This window comes from Ixodes scapularis, unplaced genomic scaffold (assembly GCF_016920785.2).
Source record: "Ixodes scapularis isolate PalLabHiFi unplaced genomic scaffold, ASM1692078v2 PGA_scaffold1__304_contigs__length_218370807, whole genome shotgun sequence".
Taxonomy (NCBI): domain Eukaryota; kingdom Metazoa; phylum Arthropoda; class Arachnida; order Ixodida; family Ixodidae; genus Ixodes; species Ixodes scapularis.
In genome coordinates this window covers 74,238,671-74,251,179 of record NW_024609846.1, presented here as the reverse complement: position 1 = coordinate 74,251,179, position 12,509 = coordinate 74,238,671, and the positions used below count along the sequence as shown (strand labels likewise).

Below are 12,509 nucleotides of genomic sequence, written 5' to 3'. Positions count from 1 at the left end.
AGCATACGACTGAGCGGCCTAACGTCAGGCAAGCGCTGCGCAGGCAGCAGTTCGTCTGCCTCCTTAGCAACGATGACGCCGTTGCTATGTTTGGAGCCACATGATGCGTCGCAGCCAATGGGAAATTAGGTGTCGTTTCGCTGTTACAGAAACCGGCTTCGCTCCATGTTTGTTGTTTTTCTTTTATCCTTTGGGGGGTTCGTTGGTCGAGTGGTCTAGCGCACAGCAGCTCAGAGAAGGTGGAGCGAAAGCTCGCGCTGCAGAACCCAGGGATCCTGGGTTCAATACCCGCCCCTGCCCTTTTCGATCTGGATGAGCATCGTACCGGCGTGCGGTTTTGTATCACTACTGCGTGGTGCAGGTTAAAGACCCCAGGCTAGCGGTTGTACCGCACTGGCTAAATTGCTTATCTACAGCTGAGACACAAGACACCCACTGAGGCAGACTAACTTCCGGCTGTATAAACATACACACAACAATTTGCTTTGTTTGCGGCCGTGTATCCCTAATGCGTAATGCACGTTAAAGACCCCAGCTAACGGTTGTACCGCACTGGCTAAATTGATCATCTACAGCTGGGAGACTCGTTGCCCGTTCAGGCAGATCAAGTTCTAGGCTGTATCAACATACACACAACCCAATTTTTTTTCCATGGGACAGTTAATGCCTTTGCATTAAAAGAGCAAGACACAGTGAAACGGCCAAAGAGGTATGTCAGTTGAGCTCTCCATAGTTGTCGGCGGGAGATTAAAACATTATACAAAGGCGGCAGTTCGCGCCAGTTACTAGTGCAATCCTCACCGTTACAAAGGGTGTCTTTTCTGTTTTAAGATTTTATTGGGCTAGAAATCAAGCGATTGAATTATATTATGGCGTCTACTACCCGAGATTACCCTTGAGTTTACGCGTCAGACTAGTAATATAAATCATTTTCAATGCATTTTGCGGCCCTATCTTCTGAGACAAAACATATGAACACTGTAAAGGCTCGGCTGCACATTATTACTAGTTGTAGGGCTGGGCGTCACTTAAAAGCGTTAGCCCGATTAATCGCCACCTCTTAATTGATTAATTAATATATTAATTGGTCTGCTTCATTTTTATGCAATTCATTAGTAAATAAAATTTAATATATTTGATTTCGCTGTGCTGAATATGTACGTGATAAGAGGCGCAGACACATCTTGGATTATGAATCAGACTCGATATGTAGTTGAGAACAATTAAAACGCCCACACTCACAGAATAATACTTCAGCTGCATGAGGCAAAGAGGCTCGTTGATATTCTCTATGCAATAGTGAACTCCTTTGATTATTCACAATAGTCTCTGCTGCGCTAAACGGACACTCGCACGGCGTTGAAGTGGCCGGGACACGCGTGACCTTCCGCACTTGTCGAAAGCTACAGATCTCGCTTATACAGATTACCTTATTCGAAAATTTGACCAAAATTTGCCCTCAAACAGGTGTACTCGTCCATGATGGCGTGATGAAAACGTTTAATATTTACTTCATTTTGGTTCGTCAAGATTTTACCGATTAACCGGTTAAAAGATATAATCACGATTAAAGCATTGATCAATTAGGCGGTAGGTTAATCAATCAATTTCCCTGCCCTACTAGCTAATTTGGACTTCAACATGAATAAAAAAGAGCAATATATTACGTTTTCATTAATAACAATGTTTGTTCCTTGGCATCCCTTCGTTGGATCTTCTTTGGCAGCATCGTATTTTTCTGCAAGGTTTAATACATAAAAAGTATAATGTTATTAATTGTTTTTTTTTAATATTTTATTACATGCACAAGACTCCGGAATGTAAATGCAGTCTAAAAGAAGCCTAATGGCGCGATCACACTTGCGGCTTCGCGAACGGATCGCCGCAGGCGGAAAGCGGTATTCGGAGCCGGGTGGCGAGATCAACTCGTAGCTGGCGGAAAGTATGGATCATTCCGGGACCCGTATCCAGACTTTCCGCCAGCGACGAGTCGATTGTGCAACGCGGCTCAAAAATCAACTTTCCGCCCGCGCGAGTCTGTCCTCGATTTCGCAAGTGTAAACGCACCATTAAGATTGGTTCAGTTATTTGCACTGGATGCATCACTATGTTCCATTTTACCTTAAAGGCTGCTTCACAAAGCCCCTTTTTCTAAAGTTAGGTTACGTTACGAAAGTGCACGTACAAGGATAGCCTGGCACGCGACATTCGAGACATGAATGTTTCGGTGACTTCTACGCAACGTAAGAAAACGTCAGAAAACGGGGCTGTGTAAACCAGCCATGCCATGCCATAAAGACCAGAAGCATGTGCTCTTAGCTTTAGGCCAAACATCGGCCGCAGAAACTCTCACGCGACACGAGCTGATACCAAAGCTATGCTCTCGCGCTCCGAGGATTCGCTAAGGTAAATGTTTGTCAAAGTGACCTCGCGTCGCCGTGTCAACAAATCCCCACGTATGTAGGTTAAAACCAATGAAAGGATCAGCCGTATGGACTCATAAAGTAGCACAAACGGGCCATCGTTACTCTTTTCAATATGTCAGTGGCTGAAAAGTTGTGATCAAACCTACTACAGTCATGGACAAAATTTAAACAGCATGACGTCTTTTTTAGACGCCCTGCCTCCAGCACGCACTCGTGGATCTCCCTTGTGCCTTGACTACGCGTGCACACTCGAAGCTGACGAGACGCCATTATCGAAAAAAGAAAAAGAAGATATAACGTGGTGCTCGACTCAAGCCTGTATAAGCAATATGCTGCACAGCTATGGTATCATCATCATCCTAACAGTGCCGCCCAGTGTGCGTCTGTTCAAAGATCTTCTGGTCAGTTGAAAGCAGCGCAACCTTTCCTCTGCAGCTGTGCCTTCTCTTGGGTAAAACAGACGGGGAGCGTGTGGCTAAGACGGCGAGCACCGGTTCAAATAAAAAGAACAAAAAGAAAACAATTTCTGAGCCGGCATTAAAAGAATCATCAGGTACTTTCCTAACTCTTTATAACAAACAGTAGTGACTTTAATCAATTGAATCCCCATATAATGTGTGACGTGTGGTTACATTTGTTCTTAGACTTCTCTATAAACCAAGTTCTCTCTGTGTCTATATATATGTATACTCCCCCTTAGAATAATATTGTCTGAAAGCTTGAACTAACAAAAATTCTGTTTTGTTTTGGACTCCAAATTCTTCACAATGAAACGATGAAAGTTCGAGTCGGCCAGCGAAGTGCTTGTGGAAGATGTCTTCACTCAGAAGTGAAAAAGACAAACCAGTCTCGACCAGAAACTGCAACGTCATGTTGTCAACGTCGATGTCAACGTCGATGTCAACGTCGATGTCAACGTAGATGTCAACGTAGATGCCTTTCTTCCGCGTGTTGTCAGGGTTCAGATTTAAGATCGTGAGAGAGTTAGTGGCCGCCGACAATTCTTTCGTTGCGTGATTTTGCAGCCGACCTTCTTTCTTCCGCTTCGATTTGCACACCGCAGCAAAGTGCCCTCGCTTGTTGCAGTTGCGGCATGTTTTGTCTCTGGCCGGGAATTCTTTCGCAATCGCGCGGTGCGCAGTCAAACCGCAACTGTAGGACGTCGCAATCGACGCCCTTCCGGTACTCTGACTCGTCGGCTTGTCGACAACTCGCTGGACGACGGGGTCTCCAGCAAACTGATTCAGCTCTCGCTGAGTCTGCTCGATGTGCCTGCCGAGGTCAGTCGCACGGGCGCGGTTTAGTGTCAGACTCGTTCCTTCGAAGAGCAGGAGCTCGCGTATCTGCTGCGATGCAGTCCTCTCTAACAACTGATCGCGTATGGTCTTGTCAGCTGCCTCTCAGAAGTTGCAGTCCGACGACAACTCTCGCAGAGCGGCTGCGTAAGTTTCAAAGGCTTCACCTGGCACTTGAAGGCGCTGACAAAAACGATGTCGTTCCATCAGTTCATTCGTCGTAGTCAAGAAGTGGTTGTCCAACACGGCCATGCTTCCTCGAATACGGGCTTTCGTCATACCCTTTGGGTGGCTCTCTTTCTTTTTTCTTTTTCTTTGATCGCCGAAACCGGAGCAGTCGGTGCCACACTATTGTAGATCCGCTGTCCTTCCAGGCCCAGCGCATTGAGCAGAAAAGCCTTGCTGCGTTTTGGAACAAAGTCATCACCGCCAACGGCTTCCAAGGAGTTTAGGAAGGCTAGCTTCCACTGCCGCACGCAGGCTGATCTCGGCGTAGCGAGCAAGGAACGGGGGTGTTTACGGACTGTAGTTGAACACGAAGTCCGTTCACCGGCAGAGACCACAGCAGGCAGTAGCAGTCCCGACAGTGTTCCTCAACGGTCTTCACTTGTCGCCATTATGTAGTGCCCTGAGGGCACGAACAAAGGGCCGACCAGTCCGTTCGAACGTTGAACGAAAAGTATTTTTTTATGTCAGTGGTTGGTCGCCAGATTACATTATGATATATACAGCGTTGATAACATAAAGACAGAAGAAACAATAGCCAATAAAATAATTTTCATTCGTAAAGGCAATGATGAAAGTCATCCATACCAAGGGGCTACACAAATTTCTATGAAGAAGTAAGTATAAGCAGCATAAATAATAAAATAAGCGACGCACGTTCAAAGACAATAAAACATAACCATAATATCAAAAGGTATGCACCTAAACGTTCGTACACCGACAAATCCAGGCACCAAAAAGTCCGTACGCCAAAAGGTCCGTACACCTAAACATCCATGCACCGAAAATTCCGCCCCAAAACGTCCTGCCCCTAAATGTCTTAGATCCATAAATCAGTCTTCTTTATATGTTCCAAAACGACAGTACCTTCCTGTGTCTCACTCCCCTAAAAAAAGTCTCAGTCTTGAATTTTTACAAACGTTTTGTTGCTAACACTCGGACATAAGTACTGACAAGATGGTACGGGAGCGGCACCCGCCGACCGGCTGAAAAGGAAGACTTGACCCAGCGCTAAAGGAAGACGTACTTAAAGAGTTTGACCGCTAAATTAAGTAAGGCGTCGATGACGAAGTTTGAAAAGAGAAAATCGCACGCTACGAGAGGTACAAAGAAAAAAAAGAGGTAAGCATCGCGAAGACTAAGGTAAAGGCCATGTTGACTGAATGCATGCACGAGAGAAGGTCGACGACTTCGACGGCGAAGAGCACGTCACCCGCAGAACAAGTACAAAGAGCCGCGAGCGTCGTGTACACAAGCCTCGCGGTAAAACTCTTTGTTGAAAATCTTGAAGTTTGGAACCGAGCTTTGATCGTTGCAAAGGTCATGGAGTCAGTTTGACTGGACGATCAAAGCGAATCCGAACCTATCAAACGGAGACAATTAGGCAAATACCTGACCAGTTCGCTTACGGGAAGTGGTCAGGGCTCGATCTCACTGCCGAGAACTACGAAATTGCGCTCGGTCTTCAGAGAGTAGTTGCAGTAGGTGCATGATTCAGGAATCGTGGACCAAATTCGCGCCCCGGTTGACGACATACACAAGGGAGTAAGACGTCTTAATGAAGCTTGGGGTTAGTTCATGGGCGTACGGAGTGCTGCTCAGTTCTGAGGAAGGACGTACTTGCTAATTGAATTCTATTGCAGCCAAGGTGGAAAAACAAAACAGGATGAAGAATTAGAGACGCTTTGTGATTCTTGAGAAGAGGTGGAATTACACGAAAATACTGAATTGGCAGATAAACCGAAAGGCCAGGCACGGGCCGTCGAGGCCGGGCATAGAGCGGCCATTAACCAGCAGACTGACGACCCTGTTGACCAAGAAGGGATCAGGTACAAAGCAAAACCCGCCTTCTCGTCCGCTGCGACCTTAAACGTGATGACCAACCAGGACGAGAGGAAATCCGTTTTTTGCCGCCCAGGCAATAGCGCTTCATACAGCTGTTCTTCCGAGATGTCAGTTTCAGACTGAAGAAACATGCTGAAACATAAGATCCGTTAATTCCGCTGTGCCAGGATATGTCACCGATCGATAAACTGTCGCTTGACCACATGGCTCAAATGCTCGCATTGCTCGGAGAGACATTTAACCCCTATATGTGACCCCGACATAATGAGTTCCGATGGTGCCAGAAAAGAGAGCGACGCAGCCACAGAGGTCAGGGAGGTACATGAACAATCTGTAGTGTAAAAGATTGCGACGCAAGGAAAGAAAAAAAAAACACCGATTCTCCTTCAGACAGCAAGAGCATGGGCAAAGAGCTACAAAAGCGCACTCTGGTCAGGCTTCTTCTTGACTATGAGAGCCAGTGTTTATTCATTCAGCGCAACGCCTTTGATAAGCGGCAGCTAAAGGTGTTGGGAGAAGAAGAGCTAAGGATCTTCACCTTCGGTGAAAAATCAGCTAGAAAGAACAAAATGTGTCGACGGGTGGAGCTCTGGGTCAGAAGTCAGCACAACAGAAAGGAAGTCCGGGCGGAAGATCTTGAAATTCCCTGCATCTATGCAGACTCCACAAAGATGCAGGTATCATTGCACCTTTGTCAAAAGTAGTCGTGGCCTAGTTGAAAAAAGAAGGCATGAACATCGCGGACGTCCCACGAGCAGCTGAAACTGAGGATGGAATTGTTATTATAAAGAATTTTAAACGATCGCACCTTAAATACTGCATTGCATTCATTAGAGAGCTTTGGAGATAAAGGTCGCTGTTCATGTTTTCATTTCTTTTTTTGTTTTTTGTTTTTATAAATCGTTGACCAATTATAATGTCCTTACCATGCATCATCTCTGTTAGTGCTTTTTGGTTGCTGCAAGTATTTTCTTTGTGTTTAACATACGTTTCAGTACATTCATGAACCATTGTGGAAAAAGAAGTCTGTTCCAATAGTAACTTTAGGACGTCGACTGCACTAATTTGTGAAATGCAGCGTTGATTAGCATCCAGTTTTTCTCTTCTGAATGAGATAAATAGGTAACCATGAACTCCGGTAAAAATTAAGTTAGTGAAAAATGCATTGCTTAACGCTTCGCCCGGGTTTATTTGCATATTTGATTTTTATTATCCTGCCACTTTCTGATGGTAAAATTAGTCTGGACATGAACAACCGCACGATCACTGATGAAGTCTAGGAAGGTTATTGCGCTCGCTTGTTCAGGGTTGTTAACAAAAAGTACTTCTAAAATGGCGTCACTGCGGGTGGGAGAGAGGTTCAGTTGTCGCAACCCATAACCCTCTGTTAAGGCAAGAAAAACGTTGCAATGACCTTAATTTTATAAGAATGGCGGTCGAAGTGTCACCGAATCGATTCCCGAAAACTTATTCACCTGCTAAGATGACGTTATCACTTGAGTAGGACTGTGTTAAGTGCCCCAAAAACTATACAAAGAATCATGAAACTAGCTTGGATTTAAATTTATCTGTTAGTAACAAACGCCAATTAATGTCCTAAGGCAATTCAGTTGAATGCATATCCACGAGGTCTCAAGGAACGTCTCGCGAGGTGAGAATGTACATTTAAAATTGTTTCCAAACCGCAAGTGGTAAGCTGCCTACCCTTGCGTTTGAACGGTCCTCTCAAAACACTTTATACTCTTTGGTTGATGTTTTTATTTTCAAGGCACGGTGACAACCAAATTTTGGTTCCGATGATAACATCCGGTTCGCAAGAGGATGTGTCGTTTTCAAACTCATCTTTCTCTGAAAGTAGACTAGGGAAATTTCCACCAAAAAAAAGTGACAACACTGGTTCAGCAGAAGACTGGGGTGCGTTGCAGTTTGGTAAGTGGACTGTACGGGCAGCTTCATGTGGCCTTTGAGTAGGTGATACGGTTTCAGTAGCGTCATCAGACGCGTGCGTATCGCTGCCATGACAGCATGTTATTTATCAAATGGAAGTTTTACCTTATATTCTGATTCCTATCCTGAATGGCAAACTCTGACAACTGCCTCTTCTCGATAAAAAATTTTGATGAAAAATCCTCCGAAAATCATGCCCACGATGACATGCTTACAGATATGGTATCATTCGGGAGGACGTTATCTTTGTGTTTAAAACTGGGGAACCTACAGTTATCAGGCGGATTGAACCTTAACTGATGGAATCCAATGCGATCGGCGTGATCAAAGCAGCGATTCGGGGTAGGGGCTAGCTGCAACGTGATAGGTTCAAAAAAGAAGCAGATGAACGAGACAACGAATGCAAGTAAACGTTTATTTTCTATCAAATGCCACACCATGTCGGTGGAAAAAAATAACGATATCACGCCCATCGAAGTCGTTCGGCGCGAATCCGCAGGCCGGCTTTGATGGACGAGTGGACACTTGGTATTCGTTGTTATGAGCGAGAACGGCTGCCGGCATGTACGACTAGCACATGATCATACATAGCCTATGCATGAGGTCGTCCTAAATTTTAATGACCTTTACCTCGGGCGCGTCATCCAGCTTCAAGCTTATCTTGACAACCCGGACAGCCGCGCTCGGCTCCTCAGGCTTACGAAGCTTCAAGGGGTAGCGCGTACTCGGGTAGCCGTCCACGTCCACGCACGGACTCGCCAAATCAAGCTCACGGACGTGCAAACCAACACGAAAAAAAAACAGAAAACAAACACGAGAACACAAAGTTGATTGGCAAGAACAGCACACGACACACGGCAAAAAAAAAATAGATTCAAAACGCAGAAATGGGCGACAACTCAATTCCCGAATGTGATTAGCTGGTTTCGTTGCTGGGAGGCGGACGTCGCGGACGTATCGATGGAGTGTTTTTGTGTTCAGTAAATTTAAAACAATTTATTCTTCTATTTAATCTTTCTCGTTTAATAAAAATATTATTTTAAAGAATAACGACAGTTTGCATAGTAATGCACTTAATTGCGCCTTCCAAAAAAAACGGTGATGGTTCTTGTAAACGCCGATCAATCGACCTACTACAACGTCACCACTATGCCCCTAGCTGCACTTATTGAACACACCTTAGCGCCGCCAGACGTTGCGCTGTTTTTTCCGAATTGAATCAAAATATAATGCGTCAATATTTTGTGACTGAGTAGCCCGACCCACTGACGATATATTAACATAAAAAAAAGGCAGAAGTTCAAATATCGCTGGAATATCTTAACGATACCGAAACCTTACAATACAACCTCGAAACGTACCGTGAGTTCTTAGCCCGTAACCGTCATAAAAATAAACGTAGCCTGCTCAATCAAGTTACTCTTTGGCTAACGATCAATTGAGCACATAGTCCAACATCAACGATACTTACGTCAGTTAAGTATAATCTTTATTTGTTGACCGTGCTAAGTTTACCTAATAAATGTCTTTAATTTTCTATGTTTCTCAGCGTCTCGTCACTCATCATTCCTGAGAACATTTCCTCTATTTTACAGGAAACAAAACAATAAATGACAGGTTAAAATCTAAAAAAAAAAAAGAAGAAAATTGGGTGCCATGAAAGAAGAGCTGGCGAAGTGGCGATTCGGGAGAAAATATCCCGTAAAGGCAGGTCTTCTTCCTAGCTGAGGAACGTTCTATTCCGTCAACGGAATTACCCGCAATTCAAACAAAAATCATTCGTATCTATGGCTATAAATCGTCAAACTTGCCTCGATGAACGCAAGTCCCGTTATGGCAGATACCAATTTCTTCCACGAATGTTTCTGGCGTCCAAAACCATGACAAAATTCGGCTTATACTTGGAGTTCGTAACTGTAAAAACATCATTGCGATGTTAAGCTTAATGACATTGATTTCACACTCATCAGATTGCAAGTGAACTTCTATAAACTTTTATTCCTAAATATTTAATGATGTATATGAGAGAACATTCTGACATGTGATATACATACAAGTATTAATAAAGGGTGTAAAAAGTAAATGTCAAAATCATAATATTACTCGCAAACAGTTACAGATATGCATCCAGAACTATTCTAAACAAATATCGCACCAATAGTTTTTATATCGTCTAAAAGAAAAAGCACTAGTCGGGGTGCAATGTGCTCTTGGTGGTTTCTACCAAACCATAACTTCAGAAAAGTTCGGCAAGCAAAGATCCGTTTCGACCATTTATTTTTCACATTAACGCACGAGGACAGAAATATTAAAAACTCTCCCGGCACCCCCTTACAATTGCTACTGTATAAATGTCGTTTCCCTGCGTTATTAACCTCATGAGGTGGGAGGTTCCCAGTTGGCGTTACCGCTTCAAAATATAAACAAAAGCAGCGGTGTACGAAGCTTCCCGCCGCCCGGATGCTCTGCTCCATCTGGCGGAGAGCTCTGAACTAGAATATTATTCACGTATTTCCTTATGAAGATATCTAACACCATAATAAAATAGCAAAAAATAGGTGCATAATTGTTGTGCCAGGTAAAATAAAACAAATTTATATTTGCTTATTCAATTACTTTTCAATATTCATGCTGTGTCCACTGCATGGAAACAAATGCGCAAGAGTGCTACACTTTAAAATTAAAAATAGAAAAACTGCGAAGTTAACGAATGGTATAAGCAGAAGGTGACATTCAATATTATTTTATGCACCTAATTACAATTCAATTTCAGAAATATTAATCAAAGCCTTTATTCAGGGATACACATTGCCACGTTACCAATAGAACGAGAAAGACATGACTCCAACTTCAAAGAAAGAAGTAAATAATCAGGAGAAGGCCAAGCGCACGTAAACTATGCTAATTGAAACCACGCAACAAACGAAGTGTCAAATAAATTTGTGTTCAATATAACCAAAAATGATGTATAGATTATTCTCAAATTTAAAACGAAGTAGCCGATCATGTATACACTCTAAAAAAAGTCTGTGCGTCTACCCGCACAACCCTCGGAGAGCCAATCTGACTCCGTAAGTTGCGCTGATTGGTTCTCCAATTGTTGTGCGTGAAAGTAGACGCACAGACCTTTTTTAGGGTGTAGCTGCTCGCAAATATCATTCTCGTTACTCAGCCTCTGAACAGGTAAAATATAAATTAAATAGACACAATGGTATTTGAACGATAAAGAAAAAATATTTATTTTAATTTTTCTGTGACAAATATTTGAAAGCAGTTAGCGATTGAATAAAGTCTCATAAAATATGGATGTGCTGTAACGAAGACGACGGCGCTGGGGCTGTGGCGCGCCTGACCACCGAGCGCCAGGATCCGCACACACAGCCCGGCTTTTAAACAAACTTTCTTATAGCAGAGTTTGACTAGCGCTCTCAACTTTCATTAAGCCAACGATCATTGGCGTTTTCCAACTGTCATTGAGCTCAACTAAGTTGTCCGGTGTTACACAGTCCATAGGCCTAGCAACCCCAGTTGAGATGTGCGTCAAGGACACATTTGAAACCAAAACGAAACCAAAACTGATCTCACATTACCCTTTTTTTTAGCGCTGCAAATGAATTATATACACACTTCTCAATCATTATAAACGCTTAAACTAAATAAAATGATTTTTTTAGTAAAGAAACGACAATAAGAACATTTCTAAGGTTGAAGCTTGGGCGAGTTGGTACGACATACTTAAAAGATAACAACAGCGACATAGTTAAAGAATAAATACAGCGCTGTTTCTTTCTTTTTTTTCGTTTTGTCTTTTAAGCAGAACGGTTTACACGAATTAAAGCAAGAGCGACACAACGAAATTTTTATCGGCACCGACATTACAATGGCCGTCCCCCCCTCCCCGCCGAGCTTTGGCTTTTGTCACGTGCCGTGATCGTCCAGCGGCAGCTCTGGTCCCGAATCAGACCTCTTCAGACAATATTTGCTGCTACCCGATACTTTCTAGATACCACCCCAATCTTCCGCAAGAAATGTTCCGCTGGCACTGGCCATGGACGGCGACAATGCGGAAGCCGCCGTCTTAAGCTTTAGGCCAGCTCTATTGAACCAGCTGTTGAATTCAATGATCGATGGCCGCTCAATGACAGTTGGCGTTGCCGTATTAAACCTTAGTTACACTACAGCTATCTTAACTGTCATTAAGCCAACGACAGTTGACTCAATCGCGATCGGCCGGAGTTACACGGCGGCACCAACTGTCATAGAGCCGCTAATGAACATTAAGTTCAACTGAGCTGCCTTATACCTCACCAAACTGATAGGGTTTTTTCCCGATAGAGATAAAGACGGCGGTGTCCACCGCATCGCTGCCCATCGTTAGTACCAGCGAAGCACTTACTGTGGTGTCGAGACTCCGCTGCGAGCGCGGAGGCGGTGGCCGTCCAAAATCTTGTGATCACGGCACTTTGAGTTGTTCTCGGCACGACCGGTGCCGGAGAGCGGACAGTTGAATAAAGGTCTTCGAACACACAACACTTACTATTGCAGAAGATTGGGGTAAGTATCTAGAAAGTTTCGTAGCAGCAAATATTGTTGTAAGAGGTATGATTCGAGGCCAGAGCTGCCTCTAGAAAGATCACGGCACGTCGCGAGAGCCAAGACTCGGCGAAGGCGGCCATTGTGATGTCGGCGCTGATGATGATGACTTTCGTTATTTCACTCCTGCTTGAATAATAGTGAAACCTTCTGATAGTCGTTTATTTATTCTAAAAAA

The 12,509-nt window shown here is 43.9% G+C and overlaps 1 protein-coding gene across 1 annotated transcript in view; it reads right to left on the bottom strand.

Annotated features, from left to right (window-relative positions):
• Window positions 1-12,509, bottom strand: part of LOC121836082 — a 63,955-nt gene that overhangs the window by 8,704 nt on the left and 42,742 nt on the right. Inside the window, exons 7-8 of the mRNA XM_042290783.1 lie at window positions 9,550-9,652; window positions 1,668-1,738 (exon numbers count right to left, since the gene is read on the bottom strand). Of these exons, the coding sequence (XP_042146717.1) occupies window positions 1,668-1,738; window positions 9,550-9,652 (174 nt within the window). The remainder of the gene's footprint in view (window positions 1-1,667; window positions 1,739-9,549; window positions 9,653-12,509) is intronic.